General features: G+C 41.9%; 1 protein-coding gene across 1 annotated transcript in view; it reads right to left on the bottom strand.

Moving 5' to 3' along the window:
* The window catches only part of VMP1 (vacuole membrane protein 1), a 187,775-nt gene extending 164,703 nt beyond the window's left edge, over window positions 1–23,072 (bottom strand). The window contains exons 1-4 of the mRNA XM_082245795.1: window positions 22,831–23,072; window positions 12,814–12,946; window positions 7,130–7,220; window positions 5,112–5,222 (exon numbers count right to left, since the gene is read on the bottom strand). Of these exons, the coding sequence (XP_082101921.1) occupies window positions 5,112–5,222; window positions 7,130–7,220; window positions 12,814–12,946; window positions 22,831–23,002 (507 nt within the window). The 5' untranslated portion in view covers window positions 23,003–23,072. The remainder of the gene's footprint in view (window positions 1–5,111; window positions 5,223–7,129; window positions 7,221–12,813; window positions 12,947–22,830) is intronic.
* Window positions 23,073–25,782: the final 2,710 nt, after the last annotated feature.

Here is a 25,782-nt window from a genome sequence, read left to right as displayed (position 1 = left end):
GCAGTTCTGCATAAAAACCAATCAGCTTTCAGATTTTTTTTTGGTCAAAGCTTCATTGAACAAGCTGAAGCTAGAAGCCGATTGGCTACCATGCAGAGCTGCACCAGACTTTCCACTCTCCAGTTTTAGTAAATCAACCCCCAGTATTTGCAACCAATGCGTCTGATTGTGAAAACTGGTAGTTCATTCACTACTTTGGCTCTGATGAAGAGGGTTTGTCCTTGAAACACGTCAGCTACCACAGATGTCTCCTGCTCTTCCCACACTTTTGGTAGAATGCAGCAGACCTGAAGGCAAGTGGTCCCACTTGCTATGACATGCGTACATAAGTTACGCGATTTTGAATATAACAATTGTTGTTTTTATTACAAAATACATTTTTGTTGTGGTAATGTGGTAGGTGGGTGCACCCTTCTCTTATTCTTTTGCAGTCCATAAGGATACCCATTGTCCTGAGGGGGCAGCAAGGCCGCTGGCGCTGAGGAAGAATTCTTACACTGTATATCTATCAGTTTACCATTTGAGCGCAGAAGAATGACTTTTGTATATGTGAAAACTGGTACCCTGATGGCCAACAATAAGGGTTTCTATGGATGAAGGCATTCGATTCGATCCGATTCTGTGCGAACTTGCAGATCGCACTGCGATATGCAATCTCAACTGGGGGCGTCCTTAACTTGTAATTGACACCCCCTGCGTATCGCATATGGCAGTGTGAACTGCCAGGGGTGCGGATGCGATGCGGGAAAACGCTGTATATTCGCAGCGTTCCCGCATCACACAAATGTGAACCGGGACTGAACATCAATGCTAAGGGGCTTGTGGGTACTATTACAGTCAATGACTGACAACTAATGCATGGGGTGGGATGTTATTTTACAGCCAGCCACTGATTACTGATTGTGTATGTGTGTAAGGGGGGGGGGGGGGGTTATTGTTACAGCCATCTGATACCAATGCTATCACCAATACTAGGGAGGAGGGTGCTATCTTTACAGCCAGCCACCAATGCTGGAGAAGGATGGAGGGAGATTATTGTTACAGACAGCTACTGACCACCAATGCTTGGGAAGAGGGTATTATTTTACTTATTTACTAAAAAGTACTTATATAGCGCTGCCAATTTACAAAGTGCTTTACATATATATATATATTGCGAGCATAATTCGTTCCGGAACCATGCTTGTAATCCAAAGCACTCTTATATCAAAGCGAATTTCCCCATAAGAAATAATGGAAACTCAGATGATTCGTTCCACAACCATTTATTCTTAAGTCCTTCAGTTTATAGCCCATATAAAAAGATTATAGCATTGCCATAGGTTGCATAAAATGTTCATCCACAAATAGCCGCTTCCATAAGGGGATTAGAAGCAAAATCCAGCAGGAGCTTCAGAGTATAAAAGAGAAGAGAGGCGCCTCTAAGTGTAGCAATATGGTTCCATTTAATGAAGGTACAACATTTAGCAACTCACATGGTTGATGAATAAAACAGGCACATCTAAGTATGCAGGCATCTGGGGTAAAGCTGTCCACATAGACTATCTTCTGCACCGCCGGCTGCCAGTCTATAATCCTGACCGGGAAGACCACCCTGCAGTAAAGCGATCTGAAAGCGAGGGGCAGCATGGAAGAGATGACGTAGATGGCGGTGAGGAGGACGGTCTATGTGGACAGCTTTAGCCTGGATGCCTGCATCCTTAGATGTGCTTGTTCCAATCATCAACCATGTGAGTTGCTAAATGTTGTACCTTCATTAAATGTAACCATATTGCTACACTTAGAGGCGCCTCTCTTCTCTTTTATACTTAGCTGTGACTTGAGGCTACTTGTATATCAAGACATCGCTTGTATATCAAGTCAAAATTTATTTGAAAATTTTGCTTGTCTTGCAAAGCGCTCTTAAACCAAGTTACTCTCAAACCAAGGTTTTACTGTATATAATATATATATATATATATATATATATATATATATATATATATATATATATTTCAGGGTTTGCTCCCCCAATTTTTTGCTTGTTTATTATGTATTCGGTCTGACCACACTTCTGAGGTTGAGCACCCCACCCCCCACACACACCTGTACTCTATCAGTGTCCACTATCAAGTAGATATAGGAGGAGTCTTTTGTAGTGCATTAGCACATTTTTCCCAGCAAGGAGTGTTGTCTCCAAGGGTTAGAGAGGCTGGATTCACCCCTTTTTTTATGGATAGTGTAGGACCCACTGATAATGGGGTACTTTGACGCAGTGGTGGGCTTGAGCACGATATGGCCATATGGTGGGACTAAATCCCCATTATTATTTATGGATTGTCTCCATATTTGATAGTCATTTCTTTTGCATGTGTGCGCTATTCTTTTTTTAATATACATGTCATAGCTGCACCGGCTTTAGATATACATGTTCAGGGTTTGCTCCCCCAATTTTTTGCTTGTTTAATATATATATTATATATATATATATATATATTGTACATTAACATCAGTCCCTGCCCTCAAGGAGCTTACACTCCAAGGTCCCTAACTCACATTCATATACATACTGGGGCCAATTTAGACAGGAGCCAAATAGCCCACCAGCATGTCTTTGGAGTGTGGGAGGAAACCGAAGTAACTGGAGGAAGCCTACGCAGGCACAGGGAGAACATACAAACTCAAGGTAGGTAGTGCCGCAGTTGGTATTCGAACCAATGACCCTAGTGCTGCTAGGTAGAAGTGCTAACCACTTACCACTGTGCTAATTATCTTTATAGCCGGGGGGGGGGGGGGGGATTTTTACAGCCAGCCACTGACCACCTTTATTGGGGGGGGGGGGATTTTTACAGCCAGCCACTGACCACCTTTATTGGGGGGGGGGGGGGGTATTTTTACAGTCAACCATTGACCACCAATGCTGGGAAGGCAGGGCCTTTGAGCCTCCCACTGACCACCCTACTTTACAGCTGCTATCTGCCCTCCTCCAGCTAATTCTACTCCCACCCCAAGCTTGCAAAACATTTAATTTTATGATATTTTACTGTATATAGATTTGATGTATTTGAGGAGAGAGGGTGAGTGGGTTTAAAAAACAAAAAAAATCAAAAAAAAAAAAAACAATCCTGGGTGTCAGGGCCTAGGTGCACTATTATACCTGCCTAACCTCTGTGGGAGCCCAGAACAGTATTTTCTCCAGGACAGGCAAATATAATAGAATGTTATAGTGCTGTGTTGACAGGAAGGGATTATTAAGGCAAAAGGTACAATGTAAAAAGAAATGAACTGTCATAATCCTGTTTGTGGAATTATGTTAACACACACGCACACGCACACACATACACACACACACACGCACACACACCTGGCAAAAAAGACTTGGTGATTGAACAGAGTGATATATGGAAGAGTAGATTATTAATAGTGTATTCTGCAGAAATTCTTCATGATGCAACAGGACTGACACAGCTCCCCTGGGAGACAGCTCCAAGCTGCCAGGCAGTGCTAGACATATTCCAGCAGCTTTAACTATTCTTTGAAAAACAACATAGACTTTGAGTCCAAATATAGCCTTCATTTTACAAGAGGCAGTAATAGGGCGACATATTTCTGTAATTAACAATATGCAAACTACTTTCTCGCTTGCATACTATCAACAAAGTGCATCTGTGGTACCTGACATGTGACAGCCTTTACGGAAGGAAGCCTGGCAGGGTGCAAAGAAGGGAGCTGCCATTGCAGGTTTGGCTTTAAAAAAGGGGTCATCTCTTGTGATGTTATCCTTATCCTTGCATTCCCACCATTCATTTAGATCACCATCCTACAGCGTAAGCCTTGTTGTATTTTTCCTGTCCAGATGCCTTAAGGTAAACCTGTCGCTAGGCTATAAACAGTCAAGTGTTTACATATTCTTAACAAGCTCTAAAAAGGCTAATTGTGTCTATACACTAGACGAAAAATCATTAGAAAATCTGTCATTTGGACAGTTTGTTCATTTTTCGTCCAGTCAATGGGCACAAATATAAAATAAATGGTTTTGGACTTTTCAGAGCCAAAAAAAAAGAAAAAAACGAAGAAACAGGTTGGAAAATTTCTGCCTTCTGTGTTTCTCACCTGTTATAAATTGAACTGTTAGCACTGCCTATATGTGACAAAACTGAGGAAAACCTGATTCATTTATGTCCACTGAAAAATTTATCATTCAAAATTTCACTCATTACATGATGGTACTATCATTTGCTTTCACAACCTATTGTTCATTATTCAAAAACGAGTTTGAACAATTTTTCGTATAGTGTATGGCTAGCAAAAGTTCACTTTTGGAGCAAGTTACCCGTTATACCTGTATTCAGGGTGTAACATGCTCCAGCACTTCTCCCCTCACCCCCCCCCCTTTCTTCCCTTGCACAGCAAGCAGGGGTTCTTCTCCCCGCACCCGCTGTCACATTCAAAATCAGTGCAGTTGTGAATGAAGAAACTACAAGTCCCATCTACCACTGCAGCAAACAGCTTATAGCTCTTAATGGACTGTGTGGGTCCTGATGAGCACTCTCATAGTCCATTGACACTTCCTCCAGCTTTCAAAAAGCTTGTACAGAGACATGGGCAAGAAAGCTGGGAGACATATCAGTGGTTGCAATGCTTTGCAGGCTCCTGGGGGAACAAACAATAAATGCACATTTTTTTCTGCAAAAATATGTGCATTTATTATTTTTCCCTTAAGGTGAACTTATCCTTTAAAAACAAGCCTTTACTGACCTCTGTTCCTTCAAGGACTGTGAAGAACCCAATGATCAAATTCCGCAAGAGAAGCTGTGAAGTTGTCCAAGTCTCTTAACAGCTCAGCTCAACCTGCTCCCCTCTCCCAATCCACCTGCCCTGTGTTTGTATTACAGATTTAAAGTCAGGGAGGCCGAATTGTCACTGCTGAAGGTGGAAGTGGGGAGCAGCTGTGAGCTTTTAAATATGAGGATGAATAACACCACAGTGTCTGCAGCTACAGAGGTCAGTGATGGCTTGTTTTTATTGCTTAAGAATATGTAAATACTTGAATGTCCATAAACTGGCCACAGGTTAACTTTAAAGTATAGGCAGCTGGTTTGATTGCAATATTAGAATAGCACAAAACTTACCAAATATAGAAGAAAGGTATGAAGACCTGTTCCAAGTCCCACAGAGGACAGAATTCCTAAGCCTACCCAGTAGGCACACCATAAAAATTTCTTCTCAATATACTGTACATACTGCAAGAGAAAGCAATCAGTAAATATCACTTTTACCTAATTCATAACACTTAAGTTTGGGGTGAAACAGATTTGGTTAAAAGCAGGATAACAACAAGCCCTATAATTGAACATAAAAAAGAAGAAAGATAATCTAACAAACTGATGAGAGCAATACAGGACTTTCATTTATTAAAGTATATGTATACCCTAAATCTATTTTTCTGTACACTTGACATCATGCTTCACTGTATACAAAAATTTCCTAAACAAATCATTTATTGCAAATCTGTGCAAAGTTTCTTATCTGAAGATCCTACCCTTCCTGTTGAATACTGACAATATAAGGCTGTGCCTCAAAACTAGCAGCAGCATTGTCAGCCTGCTGTTTGGATTTAGTTATTAAAATGGCTCAAGACTGCACTGTCCACCGTTAAAAGAGAAGTATGGGATTTAAAAAAAAAAATAAAAAAATTATATATATATATATATATATATATATATATATATATATATATATATATATATATATATATATATATTTATATTTATACATATGTAGGTGGATGCAGCATCGAACTGATGCTGCATCTGTCCCCCGCCAGCTCTCTGCACTGAGGAACTAAGAGATCAAAGACCACTGATCACTCAGTTCTCAACATTCTGCAAGCAGAGAGCCGTCTCAGCTTCCATCGGTCCACTAAGAGCCCGAGCCAGCCTCTCCTGCACCCTCCACGGGCCCAGTGCTCCAGTGAGCGGAGGGGCAGGTAAAGCTGGCTCAGGCTCTTAGCAGACCATAGAGAGGCTGAGCCAGCTGTTAGTCCAGGCCGATACTGACCACATGGACCGGCTCTGTGACATCAGCCACTGGCAGATGAAAACAGCTCACAAGAGTGCAGAAAGAACTGTATTCTTATAATCCATAGGAGCAGTATAGCTGAAATAGCTTTGGCTATACCTTTCCTTTACTCTGTGAAGACTGGAAATTTAGGGAAGCAGCACTAAGGCCTCATGTACACTGCTGCTGATAAACTGACGTTTAGGAGTATTTGGGCATTTTTTTCAGTAGCCCCTTAACTCTCCTCTATGTTATCTTATCTGTCCTTGTACACCGATTCATTTATAGTCGTTTAGAGGTAGTTGAGTTTAGTGGCATTTTTTTTTTTAAAAGCAAAAAAATGCATTCAGACGGAAGTTTGTCATCATTTAAAAATGCCAAATGCTTGCAACAGCATGAAAATGCGTCTAACCACGGTAACTCGCGTTTACAATCGTTTAGTTTATAGGTGTTTTCAAAGAGGATACATTTCTGACCATTTTAAAATGAAAAACGATTCTAAACGCAAACACCACTAAACGCGGCATGTAAACGCGTCAAACCGGACTTTTTTAACCGTCGGTTACTAGCTGTCAGGGGAGCTTTTCAAATGTCCCGTGTACATGAAGCCTAAAACAGGAGCATTGAAAACTGTAAACTGCAAATGGGGCACAAGAATTGTAACAGTAAACTGGGGAAGGTTTATTTTATTATGCTCAATGTGTAAAGCTAAAAAATCTGAGGGTTTAATACTACTTTACTACTGTACTTGGACACTCTAGTCTGCTAGTATGTTTACTCGTTAGAGCACTTGTTTCTACTAGGAAGGTAGGGGGAACCAATGTTGCAGGTAGAAGCAGTTAATTCCACTTATCTTGGGGTGACCAATCCCAATCTCTGCAGATTTTCAAACCTGTATATTTGGTTATTCCACAGGCTAGGGGTCCTTTCAGTTCAATGTGTAACTTATGGACACGAGATTAGCGATCCATGCTGCCAGGGCAGGCAATTGTCATCTCATCTTTTTGGGTGATTTAGGCGTCCCAACTCTACAAAAATAGCATATCTAAAATAAAGTATTTTAAATCATAAAATGCAAACAAGGCCATACCTGTTGATGCGTTCCTTCAATATAATACGCTACTGTAAGAAGTGTAAGCAGGAGAAGTAATGACCCCACCATTCCACGACGGTTCCACAATCTAGTAATGAAAATTTTTTTTATTTAATGTATAAAGAACCTTAACAGGAGTTATTTTACCATTAAATAGTATACTGTTTTATTAAACAGAAAACTACAGTAACATGTTTTGCTTTCAGATTACAATAAATTAGTCCAAATGATATATATCACACATCTTATTGCAATGGAAGTTTACTATGTTGTATAAAAATGGCTTTAAGCCACAGAACTTTGGAATTAAAAAGCCAGTACAAAATCGACACACGAATAAAGACAAACATGCTCATTTTACAAATCACTACTTGATATTGAGTTACAAATCATAAAAGCTTGATACATCTTCCAAAGGGCCTGTACCAATAAATCCTTATTTAATCCAGTTGACCTTTAAAAAGCAAACAAATCTTAAACAGCGTGACTTTATTTTCTGAGTGTCAGTTACCATAAGATGTAGCAATGCATTATACTTCTCCTCAAACTGTTAAATAAAATCTACCATCTGCCAAGCATATGGAAAGTGAATGTTTGATATATTCACAAATCTAAAACAATCATTTTAGCACAATCATAAATCATTTCAAAGGCAGACTTACAATCTGTTTCCATCTTGTGCATGAACATTTATGTGCATTTTAGGCCAGAAACAGTTTTGGCTGCTGACATCATTTTACTGTATATGGGGACATTTTCTAACAATGATGCAGCTTGAACTGGGAAAACATTAAAAAACATTTACTGGCTGATGAACCAGGTGGCAGCCCATTCTGATTCAGAGAAGTCAGAGGCCTTGTTGAATAAAAAGATGGTTGCTGAAATTATTTTTTGTTGCTCAGTATTTGTGCAACTGCACAAAAATGAAATTCAGTACAAACAAACAAAATATAATACCCAATTTTTGGTAAAATATAAAACAAAATAAGGGGATCTGTTAAGCAAATCAATACCAAACATGACAAGTCTTAAAATTGCATGCGCCCATGATATCGCAAAAAGCGGTTATCCAAAATTCTCTGATGTTTATGGCAATACCTCAAGTGCAGTGTAATTTGTTTTTTTTATATACAAGTGTACACGGGGTTATGTTGATTTTTATTTTTTTTTGTTTAACTATTTTTTTTTTTTTTTTATTTAGCGTTATTGCTCTCACAAGAGGCGCCCTATGTGATCGGGCAAGTGACAGGTATCTTTCATGTTGACATCCAGGGTCTGTAAGACCCCTAATGTCTCCTCTGCAGATAATCAAGCACAGATTGTGCTTGATTAGCTGCTTCCCCAGGAACAGCAGCCATGGAATCAAAGCTTCGAAGCCGAAATGCTCAGAGCCCTAAGCACCTCTGGCTTCATTAGCAGCAGAGGAGATTAGGGAATGTTCAATCAGGCATGTTCCTCATTCTCCTCTTGTTTTTTATAGTGAAGATCTATGATCTGGTCTCGGGCTCATGGGAAGACTGCGACAGCCCAGGAACCATAAAGGAAATGGGGTGGGGAAGGTGGTGCACTATATAGGTGCCCAGATCACTTTTACATGGCAGCCAGGAGCCAGCTGAACAAAACGAACACAAGCTCATGGCTGCTACTGCTGAACTTTTTTAACCAATTCCTTCTCTGGACATATGTAGTACGTCCAAAGAGGCAAAGTAGTTAAAGAACTGTCATTGTTCTCAAAAGCATGCAGAGATTCTGGGGGAGCAAAAAGTTATACTTGTCTGCATCTGAAGACAAATTATTCTTTTAAAATGTGTATTTGAATTAAGAGTGGGAGCAAGGATTTTGTTTTTTTGGTATCACCTCAGTTTCATTTTATTGTTAATTCTGAGACACTGGTTAGCGGGGTTGTGGACAATGCATGTGTTGATCCTAGGTTTCTTACCTACACATGATAAAGGGGCTCCAGAGTTTGCATTTGATATGGTGGAAACAAAATGTTTTGTTTTTACAGAACTTAAAGCATTTGTTACCCCAACACTTCATATTCCTGATATGTGCCTGTCATTCCATGTACTTGTATGAGAAAGTATCCTGTTCTCTCTATACTGCTTCCTTTATGTGAAATTCCTGGTGTTCCTGCCAGTTCCTTTGCTTTCCTCATAAAAACTGACCACACTGAGCCAGAGAGCACACCATGGTCAGTTCTCTAGCTATGCTGGAAACTCAGCGTGCTCTCCTCCAATGATCAGACTTGTCCTGACACTGCACAGTCGTTCACTGGGAAGCTCAGTGTGCTGTTGCTGCTCCTCCCCCCAGCTCTTATGCAGCTGAGAACAGAGGGAATGTGATCATTTAAAAAAAAAAAAAAAAAAAGCGGAAGAAAAAAAAAAAAAAAAGGTATTTATAAAATTTTTGTTTACATCTACAAAAATGTTTTGCCTTTAATTTCTATTTTAAGCTGAATGGGTTGTTTTACAAGGAGAGCGTTTACAATCACTTTAATACTTTCTGTCCTGGAGCCCAGGGGCTTTTTAGCCCTTTGCCCAGGTTCACACTGGGGCCGTTTTGAAATCGTGCGAGCTCAGCATTTCAGTCCTACTTCGGGGGTGATTTCACAGACATCTCTGCGAGTTCCTGCACAGTAGTCTATGGAAATTGCCCCCCCCCCCCAAAAAAATCGCCAAAAGTAGTACAGAAACTACTTTTGGGAATCGGTGCGGTGCCGCAAAGTCGGCATCGCACCGATTCAGACAGTGCCATTGCTGGTAATTGCCTCCAATTTGACATGTCGAATTGGACCAATGTAAATGGGCTTAGGGTGGCATAAAGTCTCCAGTCCAAGGTCCACCTCTTACTTGTCAGCCAGACCTGATGATTTAGTCTCAGCTGTGCTCAGGCCTTTAAAGATGTGAGCTTACTGAAGCTGAGAACTCCCTAAGGCCCCTTTCACACCGGTGATCCGATCCGATCGTCAGTTTTTCAGGCGGACCCGATCGGATGCTCTATGCATCCCTATGGAGCAGCGGATGTCAGCGGTGACATGTCCACTGACACCTGCTGCTCTCCGATCCTGTCCGTGAAATCCGGACGGACGGAACCCCTATTTTCGGATGGGATCGGATGAGAACGGACAGCAGACAGCGGGATCGGACAGCTCCATCTCCGCTCACAAAGCGGAGACGGAGCTGTCATCCGCCTGCTCAGCGGGGATCGGCGGATCGATCCCCGGCTGAGCAGAATGGACTCTGTCCTGTGTGAAAGGACCTTTATGCCTTGTACAAACTTTCAGATAATCGTACGACTTATCGTTTGCATTTTGTTGCATGAAACTAATATCGAATTCAACAATGCGTACTTAGTGTATGATTTTTTCGTACAATTCTGGAAAAGCATCCTGGTTGCGTAGCGACGTATCAGATAAAAACAATAGCAGCCAGGCTTTTTCCGGGTTATTTTTGTGTTTCTGATCATGCGTGGTCTTTGTCTATTGATTTTTAGCAGACGCATACTGTACTGATAAAACGATTGTCATTCGCTAGGCTATCGTACAACATAAGTTTTCGTGTTTGTCCCTTCGGATTTTGTTGGACAAACTGTCCTGATCAGCTGTCGAAAGCTGTGTACTAACAATCAGATTATCGTGCGATCAAGTCGAAAGCGATTTTTTTCATACGATTATTTGAACGCGTGTACGAGGCATTACTGTCTCTCTGCTGTGGGGAAATGCTGATTGCTTAACCACTTAAGCTCCGGAAGATTTTACCCCCTTCCTGACCAGGGGGTTTTTTGCGATTTTTTACTGGGCGACTTTAACGGACAATTGCGCGGTCGCGCGACGCTGTACCTAAACGGATTTGACGTCCTCTTTTTCCCACAAACAGAGCTTTCTTTTGGTGGTATTTGATCACCTGTGCGATTTTTTGATCATGCGCTATAAACAAAAAAAGAGCGTAAATTTTGCAAAAATAACAATATTTTTCACATTTTTTTATATGAAATTCCCCCCCAAAAAATGTAAAAATACAAATTTTTTAACATTTTCGGCCAATTTGTTTTATGCTACATATGTTTGGTAAAAAAAAAAAAAAATCGCAATAAGCGTATTTTGATTGGTTTGCGCAAAAGTTATCGCGTTTACTAACAAAGGGAAAGATTTTTGTAATTTTTGGTGTTTTTTTTTTTAACGAGTAATGGCGGCGATCTGCGATTTTTTTTGCGGGACTGCGACATTGCGGCAGACAGATCGTACCCTTGACTGACATTTTTGACACTTGTGGGGTTACTAGTGACATTACTGCAGTAATCAGTGCTATACATATGCACTGGTACTGTAAAAATGACACTGGCAGGGAAGGGGTTAACTGTATTGGAGAGGGAGGGGTTAAGTGTGTCCTAGGGGCGTGCTTCTAACTGTGATGGGACATGGCTACTAGTGTAAAAACAGAGATCAACGGTCCTACATAGTAGAACCGTCAAATCTCCATTTTTACACAGGGGAGAATGACAGGCGGCTTGTTTACATAAGCCGCCTGCCTTTCTCCCTCTCTACCGACGATCGCCGAGTGACCGGCGGACATCGGGTCCGCCGGTCACATGCACTGACTCCTTAGTGAACGAGCCGGGGCGGGCGCGCGCCTCAGCGGGCGCGCCCTCGCCCGCTATTGGCTCACAAGCCGGTGACAGGCTGGTGACGTATATATACGTCACTTTGCCTGGCCGGGGCTGACCGCCGCAGTATATGTACTTGTGGCGGTCGGCAAGTGGTTAAGGAACACTAATCAGGTACTACAGCCACCTGTTTATTTTTGGAAACTCATCAGTGGGAATTGTATTAGTCAGGAACTTAAGTTTAGCTAGACGCCTGGATGAGCAGATATTTTATGTGTTTTTTTTGCTATATACTTGTTGTACAAAGCCCTCTTGATTTGATGCTATGCTTGCTGCCTTGCTAAATAAAAGTGCAGGACAAACCTTCTAAGCCTATTTCTGGGTGTCCCTGTTTTGTGAATGCTTTACTGCTGCTAATATCACTTGAGCCTGTCCCCCCTTGCATAATTTATATGGAAACTGTGTATGGTACAAAGCTAGCCATATACCTAAGAGAATCATAAAATGTACAAATGCAATCCAAGCACCCTCAAGCTATACCATGATGTATATCAAGGTAGAGTAAACACTGTGTTTAGCTGTTTATCTGGAGTAATACATTTTAGGATTCTCCGCTCAGGTTCAAATGTCTCTTCTTTCCCTCTGTCAACTGAAACATGTGTAAGTTATCCCTGATTTTGTTGTATAATTAAAAGGAAAAATGAGAACCTCAGAACAGTTGGAAGGAGAGAAGTACCAAAGTGTGGGAACAAATTGTACCCTTTCCAATAGAATGTGGGATATTCAGTCTGTACTTAGAACTTGATCTGCTGTGACCCATTCCAACACAAGATATGCTCTGGTGTACAGAATTTCTTCTGCTTTAAAGATTTTATAAAACCAGAAGAAAATGGCTTTTATGTTAGTGCCCTTATGAATTATCGTCTTTAAAATTTGGGTTGTTTGCAGGCATAAATAAATCTACACAAATCTAAAAACTCTGGGAAGAGCAATAAATCAATATTGACCATATTTTGTAAAATGATGGACCAGTCAACAAACTACTTTTGATATTTGATGAACACTGCGATACATACTTTACGCTCCATTCCTTCAAGTTTATCAGGGTTTCAAGGAAAAAATACTGCAAGGTAATGAATGGCTTCCTCCAGAGAACAATACTCTGCCGTTCCTCACGGTCCCTCCTCTTCTTCTCATTCAAGGAGGAATCTGTAAAGAAAGATTCTTCGTATCACAACTATGCAATGCAAAAAAATTCCGAAAGTGTATGTGTGTATTTTTTTTATCAGGATATGAAAAGGAAGGTAGTGCAATATATATTTTTCTAAACAGTTTTGCTGGTGCCAGGATCTCAACACTCTATGGTTTAGGCTAGGTTCACACATGTCCGGCTGCAGTTTGCAGTCCGGAGTCCGGTGAGGTATGATTCGGGTGCAAATTTTTACTTGAATTCGCACCTAACCGGACCCAAAATCGCACAAGATCCTTTTCAGAAACGGACTGCGGCCGCCCCGAACATGTGTGAACTGGCTTTATTGAGAGCCGGTCCGATTCACGTTAAGTGAATCGGATGCGGTTAAAAACGCATCCGTGTCGCATATAAGTGCACTGAGCCCAAGTGTGGGACCTGCATGATTTTAGTGCAGACTGAAGAGTGTGCAGAATAAAGGTCAATTGGTCATAGGGTTTACTTTAGAGCGGTGATGGTGAACCTTGGCACCCCAGATGTTTTGGAACTACATTTCCCATGATGCTCCTGCACTCTGCAGTGTACCTGAGCATCATGGGAAATGTAGTTCCAAAACATCTGGGGTGCCAAGGTTTGCCATCACTGCTTTAGAGGTTAAATTAGGATTACACCTTGTTTTTTGGGGCTAAATGCATGTCAAGAGAAAATAAAAATGTATCCCGAAAACAAAAAAGACTGATAAACATGGTCATCAAATTACCTCCACAATGTCAACTTGTAGGATCAAATTTTATACTTTATTGTCTCTTAGCATTCTGTTTCATAAACCCAAAAGACTATTTATGTATTAAACATTATCCCCTTTGCACAGATACATTGTATTCTAAACAAAGCAAAAAGCCACTTATTCTTGAGTTGTGAGGCTTGAACATTTTACTGTACGGTTAACTAAAGCCCCGTACACACGGACCGAATATTGGGCAGTATCGGCCGGTTCAATACAAAACCGTCCGATGTTCGGCCCGTGTGTATGGCAGCCGGTACGACAGAAGCCAGCTGAACCTCTGGCCTCAGTCGAAGGGAAGAAAGGCAGAAATTCGGCATTGGATCAGCGCTCTCAGCCAATGGCTCAGAGAACTAACCTGTGTGTTCTGGCGGGGGGGGGGGGGGTATCAGTCCTTCTGTCAGAACACAGAAGCTCAGCGAGGAGATCATTGTCATAAATGGGTTGTTAGTACAGGATCCCTGCTCTCCTCTATGGGGGTATCGGATGAGAACGGACCGCCTGTCCGTTCTCATCCGATCTGCCAGACGGATGGAAAATAGGGTTTCCATTCGTCTGGATTTGACGGACAGGATCGGATCGGATGTCAGCGGACATGTCTGCGCTGACATCCCCTGCCCCACAGGGATACATGGGGCATCCGTTCAGATCGGCCTGAAAAACTGACAGGCGGATCTGAACGGTCCGTATGTGTGAAAGGAGCCAAAAGGGTTGCTTTGATAAAGACAAACAAACAGACTGTGCACTTACAAGTGCAGTTGCACTCATTTTTCCCAGAGCTTAGTGAATGTGGTGAAGCTTTACTTTGTAAAGAATACCCAATCAGGTGGAAGGAAGAAAAAAAAAAAACACAACATTTTTGCTTGCACATGATTGGATGATGGAAATTAACATAGCTTTACTGCATTCACCAAGTTCTGGGGAAAAGGAGTGCAACGGCACATGCAGAGTGCACAGCTCATTTGCCTTTAGTAAAATAACCACTAAGACTCTTGCAAAATAAATTCATGTACTTGTGAGCAAACAGTTACTTCCTCTATTTGGGTTCTACGGAATATTTGTATAGCAATGACAGCATGCATTAGAGTTTCAGGGACATCAAATCCTTGAAAAGTAAGTGCAATAAACAATGATATCAAGAGTTTTTTTTCCTGGCATCACCGCTCATCTAACAAAAAAAAAATTATATATATATATATATATATATATATATATATATTTCACTTTGTGCAAAGTAATCTGCACACAGCTTCCTCTTTCAGTCATACAAAAAAAAAAAAATCAGAAATTCGTGTTGATACAGATCTTTAACCCTGAAATACATCCAAACATGATTTCAGAACTAACTTCTTGCTTTATTGTTTTACCTCATTTTTAAGCCAAAGTTTAGGCAGACATAAAAAAAAAAAAAAAACTAAAAATCATCACAATTATTTATTTAAATAATTATTTAAGGACAGTTAACATCATTTTGATGCATCTGAGCATGCGCTGTTTTTGCACGTTCCAGCATGGTGCTTTTTCTGGCAGCCCATCGGTTTCAAATAGTACAGCAGGCTGACACCGCACCAGTACAATGCATTTTGGTGGCTGCGAATGCAACCACATTTGCGAGATGCATGGGGTTGTCACTAAGAATTATAGACACCTGTGAGCATCTGCAGCTGGCAGCACATTCCCTTATTCCTGTAAACCAGGCCTTACCATCAAAAAGATGAGTCCCTTGTGCTCCTGCATTCGCTGAAATCTTCCTCCTCCAATCCCCTCCTACTGCAATCCTCTGTTGCGGCAGGGTTTTTTAGAGCGGAGGGATCTGTGACAGGCTTTCAAGAGTGCTTAGTATGCCTGCCCTTTCTGCCCACCTCCTCCATTCATAGAAGCTGTACTATTTCTTTTATGATTGAAGCGCAATCTATGAATCGAGGAGGCAGACATTTCATTCATCCACACATTGTCTATGCAGTAGAGATGCACAATTCTGGATAAAATGAGAATCGCAATTTTTTTGCTTAGAATACTTCATTGAAGTGTATTTTTTCCCCAGAAGTTGCTTTTGAAAGACCACTACGCAAATACAATGTGACATAAAATATTGCAACGACCGACATTTTATTTTCTAGGGTCTCTGCTAGCTAAATAAAAAATGATATATACACACACACATACATACATACATATATATATATATATATATATACATATATATATATATATATATATATATATATATATAATGTTTGGGGGTTTCTAAGTAATTTTTTAGCAAAAACTACTGCTTTTAACTTGTAAGCAACAAGTGTCAAAAAAAGGCTTAGTCTTTAAGTGGTTAAACTGGCCTCATTTACAGACCGAAGCTCATCCCTTTGATCTAAAAGAACCAAATGATACAATGTATTTTATCTCTCAGGTGTTGAGCAATGTTGTGATAAACTTTGCTGGTTGCCTTTTTTTTTTGACAGCTGTCAGCAGAGAATGGCTCTGCATTTAACTGTGGAAATGCTGGATTAGGATCGTAAGGAGGGTTGAATCGAGACCGTGATTTTTTTTTTTTTTTTAATGATTAATCGTGCAGCTCTACTATGCATTAATCACTTTTTCCATTTTTGTTACACGGAATGCCATAATCCTGACTTGTATCTTGCTGCAGAGTTCTTCAAACAAGCAATTGTGTACAGAATGCCTCCAGGTCGCCATATTGCATTCAATTATTGCCATATTTCATTAATAATTACAGCGGTTGCAGATTAAAAAGGAAAGGTTAATAACATTAAATTACAATTTGGCTTGCGCAGCAATTGCATAAGCAGTATTATTTATTTATTTTTTTTCATGAAAATCGAGTTACCCTTGAAGTTGTTTTAGATGCTAGAAATACAGCCAATGTTAATTTCATGTTGTAAAAAAACAAAGTAGATTGTGGACAGTTTAACATGAACAACTATCTCTAATCCCTGAATAAAATCAAGGCTGTCTACCTCTACAGTCAGAAGAAGCAAAGCTTCTTCATTACAGTATACAGCTAGGGTAATGAGGTCAATTCAACAAATTTAGCTTCAGATTTTAGCAGTTGTGCACAAAAGATGATATGTGAATAGCTGGTATGACTAACCACACTTTTCTCAATACTTCTAGATAAACAAAAGGCCTACAAATGCCATTTTTTTAAAAATTTTCTGTCATTGAATCAATGAAGTATTGACTTTACAAGCCAAACCAGCTCAGTCAGTCAATCCTGAATGTGGCCTCCCAGTTAATCTTCCCCTTAGTTTCACACATTTTCCTCTCAGTCACTACACTGGCCGACAACATCATGTAGGATATAATTGTATTAAAAATGTAATATTCCATTTACAAAGTCTCTGACAACGCTGCAGCATGTCACATTCTTTCAAACTACCCATTACCTTGTTTTGCAAATGCCCTATATCTCTCGCCCTCGCTCATCGCTTCCTACTTCAGCTATTTTCTAATCGAATCATTTCAAATCTGCCCTCAGAGATCAATTTCTCTCTCCCAGGTCCTGACGGTACACAGCAGTGTCAAATACCAAATGCTCGTAGTTATGAGGAATGAATACAATACCAGGGTTTGGTACTTTAACCACTTGCCTACTGGGTACCTTCACCACTTTCCTACCTAGGCCCATTTTCAGCTTTCAGCGCTGTCACACTTTGAATGACAATTGCGCCGTCATGCAACACTGCCGTGGCATAGTCCGATTGAATGCGCATTGGACATCCCTGAAGACGATCCGTCCAATGGTCCAGGCACAGTCTGATCGCTCAAAGTTCCAACACATTGATCAGTAGTCTGGACTCTTCCAGTGTCCAGATCCCCTGAGCAGAATTATTGCCCAGAACGCCTCCCCAGCTGGACAGGCTCGCATCTGTGGTGACCACTGTCCAATAGAAGGGGAGGAAAGATTTGCCCAGCCGAAGCGTCGGAGAATGAAGCCACCATATCAGGGTCTCCCTCGTTCCCCGGCTCAGGCGGATCTGATTGTCCAGTAACTGCGGAGTCTTGTTCCATTTGGCCAGAATCTACCTTTGCAGGGACCTCGTATGGAACTGTGCAAATGGATCCAACTCGAAGGTAGACACCATCAGGTCCAGCACCCGCATGCAAGTCTGGAGGGATGACCACCTGCTGGACAGCAGGAGATGAATCGCAGGCTGCAATTTCTGGAGTTTATCCAGGGGAGGAAGCACTCTGGCTAAAGCCGAGTCCAGAGTCAGATCCAGATAGTCCAGCTTTGTGGACGGAACCAGAGCAGACGTCTGAAAATTCAGAATCCAGCCGAATTCCCTCAGAGTTCGTATGGCAATTTCCAGGTTTTCCACCAGAGCAGTAGGGGACATCGCTCGCAGAAGGAGGTAGTCCAGTACCACGATTCCCAATTGGTGTAACAATGCTAGCACTGGGGCTAACACTTTTGTGAAGACCCGAGGAGCAGAGGCGAGACCAAAGGGTAACGCCACAAACTGATAATGCTCCTCTCCCACGGCACAGCGGAGGAAGCGCTGGTGACTGGCACATATTGGAATGTGAAGGTAAGCATCCTTGATGTTGATAGAGGCAAGAAAATCCCCCTAATGCAGGGATGCCACCAACGTGCGAATGGATTCCATCCTGAAATTCTGCACCCGCACAAAGCCGTTCAGCACCTTGAGGTCTGGGATTGGACACACCTTGCCTTCCTTCCTGGGAACTGTAAACAGGTTTGAGTAAAAACCCTGAAAACGTTCCAAAGTCAGAACCGGGACAATCACCCCTTGAAGCAACAGGTCTTGTACTGCCCCAAGTAGACCCTGTAAATGGCTCGGGGACAGGCGCAAGAAGAATGACTTCGTGGACCCACTTGTCTTGTACCAGGGAAGTCTACGGGTCCGGAAACAAACAAAGACTTCCCCCCACCCTGAATACGGGTGAGGGTGCACCGTCATGCAGAAGGAGTCTTGTCTGTGGGTCTGGAGAAGCCAGCTCTCGGTTTGCCAGACCAGGTTCGTCTGGATCCTCCAGAAGAGGCCCTAAAAGGCTTCGAGCCCTTGTCAGTCAACCCTGAGGAACGAAAAAACTTCCTATGAGACGAGGAGGGGGGCCCACGTCTTGCCCTTAGTAGCCTGCGGAAGAAAAGTACTCTTCCCCCCTGTGAGACCGTTAATGATGTCATTACAGGCCAAACAGGCGAGCCACTTGAAAGGGGAGATCAGTCAAGGCCTTTTTTAGAAGTCTGGTCCGCAGAACAGTATTTAAACCAAAAGACACGCCGAAGGACCGCTGTTGAAACAGGGAGCCGAGCCACTAGGGGAGCCGCATCCAAAGAGGCATCACAGATAAACTGCAGCCCCTGGAGCTGTTCTCCCTCCAGGTAACGGTGTAAAAGCTTAGCCCACTCGGTCAGAGTTTGCGACACCAGGGCAATGGTTCCAGCCTCAGTGCCGAACCAGCCAGAGTGTACATATTGCGGTCCATAGACTCCACCATCCTGTCAGCCGGATCCCTAAAGGCCGGGGACTTTTCAACCGGAAGCATGGTTGCCTTGTACAATCTGGAAACCGGAGGGTCCACCACCGGTGGAATAGTCCACTTCTTAATAAGGGACTCCTCATAGGGGGTAACGCCTAGTAAATCGCTTAGGGACCCCAAGGAGACGCTTTGGTTGTCCCCACTCTTCAGCGACAATTCTGTCAAAATAGGGGGGAAAAGAAAACACCTTTGCCGCTCTGGATGGCTTTTGAGTGCCAAAGGGAACCTGCACCTCTGTCGCAGCTGTGCCCTCCATCTGCAAGATCTCACACATCAATACAATCAGTGCTTCCACCGGTGCCTTTTCGTGCGCGGTTGCAGATGTGCAGGAATCATCCTCACTGAGGATTCCTGCCGCGTGGTCGAAGACCCAGCAGGATGACTCATGTCTGCGGTGGCCGAATCGGATTCAGGATCTGATGAGACAGATGAGGCAGGGGAAAGCAGGGACCACTGTCAGTGCATCGATGAACGGTTGGGACCCGGAGGACCCCGCAGTCTCAGAGAGGGGGTCAAGTGGGAGATGTGCTCCAAAGATTTCATGAGTCACCAGAGGGACCCCACAAAAAGTGTAGTGTAAAACACTGCAAAGGGAAAACCCCCACCGCGCTGGCAGCACCACCCGGTCGCCAGGCACAAAGCACAAAGCGATCCTCAGCAGAGAGGGAGAGAACCCCACCAGACTCCCCACCCAGCAGAAACAGGCACCTGCAGCCACCAGAATAATGCACTCCATGTTCGGCGATCAGGAAGTGAAAAGACCCAGGAGTCAGCACCAGGCGATGTGAGGGGCTCCCACTGCCAAAATTGCTGCCCTCAGGGCTTCACTGTCTAGGCCGCCGCTATTTTCAATGGCAAACCACTGCAAAATGGCCACCACAAGGCTCCCAGAAACCCAGGAGGGATCCCTAGGCCTTAAGGACAGGCCCAGCCAGGATGGGGGGCGCTGGCAGGAACCCCCACCAGGTACAACCCCCCCCCCCCCCCCGTACAGCCAATCGTCCGGTTGTCTGTGGCGCACTCTCCCAGGCCCCCATCGCCAACATAGCGCCTCCCCCTACCCCAGTGGGGGACCAGACCACCCACACCAACCCAGCATAAGTGGAAGTGGAGAGGGGTTAACCTTCTGGAGCTGAAGCAGTTAAAGAAAAATTATCATTACATTTTTTTTTAAACTCCCTAGGAACCAAGGGCATAAAGCACTTGGCTCTATTTGGAAAGCTGGCCCTGTTGTCTCCTAAACACACCTTTTAATTCTGGGTGTAGCTACACCCCTTTTGCAAACCTAAATTTGGTTGGTCCTGTGGGGAGGGAGGTATAGCCAGCACAAAGCCTTGCCCCCTCTAAGCTGAGTGACACGTCACTATCATGAATGAACAATCAGCACTCCTTGGTGATTTCTAATAGTAAAAGATCCCTCAGAACTTCAGCTCTATGTAATGTATCTGCCTGTGCCCTGTTTACAAGCAGCCACAGATACAATGCACAGAGCTGCAGCTCTGAGAGATCTATTGAATTAAAAAAGCTGTGTGTCTATTAGCGCATTTACACATACACAGCCTGGCCGATGGATGACAAAGTACTGCAGAGTAAGCTTTCACTGTTACGGTTAAGTAATCAACTAGGTCAGGCCAGTCTTATGTATGATTTATTTATAAAACCAAAAGCTGATACAGCACTGTATCATCCATCAACCAGGCTGTGTATGTGTACAGCTGCTGATGGACACACACTGCTGCAGGCTGTGTGATCTTTTTATGTGAATGACAGCTCTGGTTGTCAGAGCGGTCAATCACAAATCTCTCTCCTATCTGCTGAGAAATACCAGTAGGTACTTATCCATCATGCCATACCATCCGGGAGGTGTGTGATTGGCCCCAAATATATTCTACAGCAGGACAACAACCTCAGACATACAATGACATTAAGAACTATCTTCAGCGTAAAGAAGAACAAGGAGTCCTGGAAGTGATGGTTTGGCCCCCACAGAGCCCTGATCACAACATCATGCTGGGAAATTACGCTAGGTATACAAAATGCCCATTAAAGACCCATGTGCATAAACTCTAACAGCTTTTTCCTGGGATGCAAAGTCCTGCCTATATGTATTTATTTACTGTACCTATTTCATTTTACATATACATGAGTAATTTATTTTACGTACAATTGCGTTTATATTTAAAGTGGTTGTAAAGGCTGAAGATTTTTTACCTTCATGCACTCTATGCATCAAGGTAAAAAAAATCTTCAGTATGCAGCTCCCCCCTCAGCCCCCCAATACTTACCTAAGCCCGATGTTGATCCAACCATGTGCACCAGACCCAAAGCTCTCCGGGGTCTTCACCCCCCTGATTGGCTGAGATGCAGCAGCAGGAGCCACTGGCTCCTGGGGCTGAGCCGTGCTCTCTGTGTCTTATGGGCTTGGGGGTGAGCATGCACAAGTGTCCCCACAGCAAGCGGCTTGCTATGGGGTCACACAAAAGGTCCATACTGCTTACAGGTGAGCCGGCTCCAACCACATGATCTCCTTACTGCAGGGTGCTCTCCCTTGATAAAGCACAATTTGTGTGCAAAGCATGTAAACCGGTCCTTCCTTGCATGTACATGTAGTGCTCTTTGTGGTTTTATGTGAATAAAGACATTTGGATCTCAGTTTGGTGTGCAGCCATCAGGACTTTCCTTTCATTGCTTTGGGGGTCACTCGGCAAGGGGGAGGAGACCAGAGCGCTTGGGGGGGACCCAAAAAGAGGATCAGAGCTGCTCTATGGAAAACCACTGCACAGAGCAAGTAAGTAGAACATGTTTGTTTTTTTTTGGTTTTGTTTTTTTAATAAAAACTTTTCCTTTACAATCATTTTAAATCTGCAGCCAGCAATGATTTGCAAACTCATAAAAAATATGAAAGAATAGCTATTGTGTGTCCACAGCAGTATGTCTGTGTACTAACACTACAAGAAATGTAATTTCCTGCTTGTATGACTGACTTTCCCCAGAACTACTTGCCTTATTACAACACTGGGACTGATCATATGATCATAGCAGACAGATCCTCCCACAAAATAAGTGGAATTATGTTAGTTTCACCGAAAACAGCAGCATGTTCATTGCTTCCTTCTCAGCAAAAATGTAGTTGCCTTGTGTGTACTGCCCAAGATGGCTCCATCCCTTAGAGATGCTTTCAAGTACGGTCCACTATTGGTCTTACTATGTCACATCTTGTCATTTTCCAGATTTAGTAAATATGCAGAGAATAGAAAATATAGGCGTAAGGCCCCTTTCACACGATTGGACTGATCAGGTCCGCCTGTCCGTTTTTCAACAGAGCGATCCCCGCTGAGCAAAGCGGAGTCCGCTGAGCAAATCTGCCCCGTGAGAAAGGGGCCTAAGAGTACTACTACTACTACTATGATTAGAATATTATTATTATACAACAGTAAATGTATTAAAATACATATAGGAAGTTTCGTGTCACACTTTGAAAAAGGATTGTGTAGCTTTGTCTAAGCAAAGACTTTTGCTCCAAGTGCCAGTGAAGCTGAAGGATATATACCTTACGGGACAAAACAAACAGTCATTTACAGTTGAACGACATACCTGTAAAGTTTCCATTGTGTTGCTCTTTAGAGACTCCAAAACGCCGCTGCTCACAATCAGTGCCATTCTCTGCCATTTCATAGGTCAGCTGAGGTTGAGAATCTTCCAAAGAAAACAGAACACAAAAGTCATGACTGCACACATCACACACTAGCCCCCCATTTGCATGCATTTTGTTTACAGTGAAATGATCCCTTTGCTAAATTCAGCTTTAAGCGAGGTGAAACATAGAGTACGAGGCACCATAAATGAAAGACTAAGCTGGCTACACTCCAGCCAAGCAGACGGGATAGCAATCAGCTATGAAAACACATTGAGCAATCGCTTCATTACAACACAGCAAATGTTGGAACACATTGAGTGGGATTTATTCCTGGATGTGTGGAAAGCAACTTGAAATATCATACGGTTAATACTCTTTACAGGAAGGGTGTGTAAATCCCTCCAGTGTGCTCTAATATTCAGACAGGTTTCCAGAGATCTGACACCAGCTGTTATAATCACAGAACACTACGCAAACAGGCATCATATTTATCAAGTATGCTTCACCGGTTAGGAGTCAACCTTCCCAGCATAACAGGCGGAAGCCGACTACATGGCCAGAGAAGCACTACTTCTCTTATTGCACGTCTTAAAAATAGAAAAAAAATATGTATATCAAGTAGTAAAAATAGAAAAACATACAATGGTTGATTATTATAGTGATCACTGTGATTGTAGTTTACATACAAAACTACTGCTGGCCATACACTATACGAAAAATCGGCTGAAATTCGATGGTTTAGACAGTCTTTCGTTTTTCGGCCAGTTAATGAGCACAAATTAGTAACCGGTTGTGACATTTTTGAGCCGAAAAAATGAAGGACAAGTTTGGAAATTTTCTGCCGAACGAACGATAAATTGAAAGGATAAGGTGTTTCTTGTCCAAACTGTTTGCACTAGAAAACAGAAAAATCTCAACACAATTACAGACTATGTGAGTTTTCAGCTAATAATATCTGTATATTATGCATTACTACCATAAATAATTGTACTAATATGACCCTATGTTATTCTATTATAGAATCTTACTTGCAGTATTTAGCTAAATTATCCCTGAAGAAGAAGCATACAGCTTCGAAACGCGTTGGGTATTTTGCTGTTGTTTTTCTGCATTTTTCTGTGTTGTGTTTTCTTTTATGGAACTGTTTGCCCATTTACTTTGTTATTTATGATGTATGTCTTATATATATTTTGTGTACAATAAAATGTTAACACTATTGCATTTCGGGATGTGGCACCTCCTCCAATAGGGGGCTTGTGTCTGTGGACTAACCATGTTCTTAAACTGTTTGCACTAGGTATATGTGAAAAAAACAAACAAAAAAACGCATTCATTTAGGTCCATTGAACGATTTATCAGTCAGTACATGATAGCACGATTGTTTGCTTTTACAGCCTGAGTGTTCGTTTTTCAAAAAATGTGTTTGAATGATTTTTCGTATAGTGTATGGCCAGCATGACAGAAAAAAAAAATACTTAGTAAAGCAGGGAAAAGGGATTACTGTCCAACACTACAAAGAATGTATGTGTATACAGCAACAATTACACATTTCAATAAATAAATAAAAGACCACCCACCATTTCCATATAATTCAAAATATGTTCTACACCTTTTACCGGGAAGTATTTATTATCTATATCTTGCTGTGTCAGCACCTCTAAAGTATCCCCAATGTTGAGTCATTTATTGTTAATGATCCATAAATGTGTATGAATGTATTTAAAACAATCAATCACTTACTCTCAAGGGTACACACATCACCAAGTCGGGTTTTTTCATATTACTGTATTTCTTTTAACTAAGTTTTTTTTCTTTTGTTTGTTTTAAAGCCAAAGTTTAGGTAAAATTTAGGACTTCATTCACATCTGAGCGTAGCAATTTACTGGTGTTTTTCATGCATTTTTTTAAAGCGTTTGCAGCTTTTTACAATCGTTTTTAAAGTGTTTTAGAAGCATATTACAAGCGTTTTACAGCTTCAGGTGTTTTTGTTTAGCCAATACAAAGCACTAGTGGGAGGAGAGAGAATTAGGGGTGGAGAGCTGCTGTTTGAGCAGAAAACGAGCGACAAAACGCTCATGTCGGGCAATTCTATTGAGGTCTATAGGGCTAAAAACACTTGTAATCTGCCAGAAAGAAGCTCATGTACTTTTTTTAGCGACAGGTGTTTTTCTTCAGGTGACAAAAAGCTCATATGTGAACTGGGCCCATTGAAATGAATGGGATTTGGTTTGTTGAGCATTGTAGAGCTAGAAGCTTCAAGCAGAAAAAATGGTCAAATGTGAACAGGGCCTTAAAAAAAAAAAAAAAAAAAAAAACAGCACAAGCTGAGAGATGTGTATAATCTGCTTTTTAACCATGTTTTTTTCCAGAACCCCTTTTTTTTAACATTTTTTTTCCCTACCAAACATTTTCTCTAAACTGAATTTATTATTACCCTCATTTTTTCTAAATCACATTTATTTTTACATGCATTTTTTTTAAAGCTTTTTACTTGAACCACTTTTCAAACTTTTTTTCCTACCCACTTATTTTAAACAGCATTTTTTTCCCAAACTGCATTTTTTTTTTTTACATCATTTATTCAGAGCTGCAGTTTTTGTTAACTGCATTTTTAACCACTTTTCTGTTTTGCCCAGGTTTTTTTTTTTTACAAATAATGCATTTTTTACACTTTTTTTTTCAAGCCATGTTTTTGTTTTTTACCCGCATTTTTGAGAACCACAATTTTTTTGGTGTTTCCAAACAGCTATTTTTTATAACCGCTTTTTTTTCCACTTTCACCTCCTCTCAAAGCTCTGTAAGTGCCGGTTCACACTGCCGCGACCACTAAAGTCGCGTCGCTTCCGGGGCGACTTTGGCACGATGCGACTTTTTATTTGGCCAATCACAATATGATGTTTTGAAAAAAA

The sequence above is a fragment of the Pelophylax lessonae genome, assembly GCF_965119305.1.
Source record: "Pelophylax lessonae genome assembly, chromosome: 2".
NCBI lineage: Eukaryota > Metazoa > Chordata > Amphibia > Anura > Ranidae > Pelophylax > Pelophylax lessonae.
The sequence above is the reverse complement of the archived record's forward strand: the minus strand, read 5'-3'. Positions and strand labels throughout refer to the sequence as shown.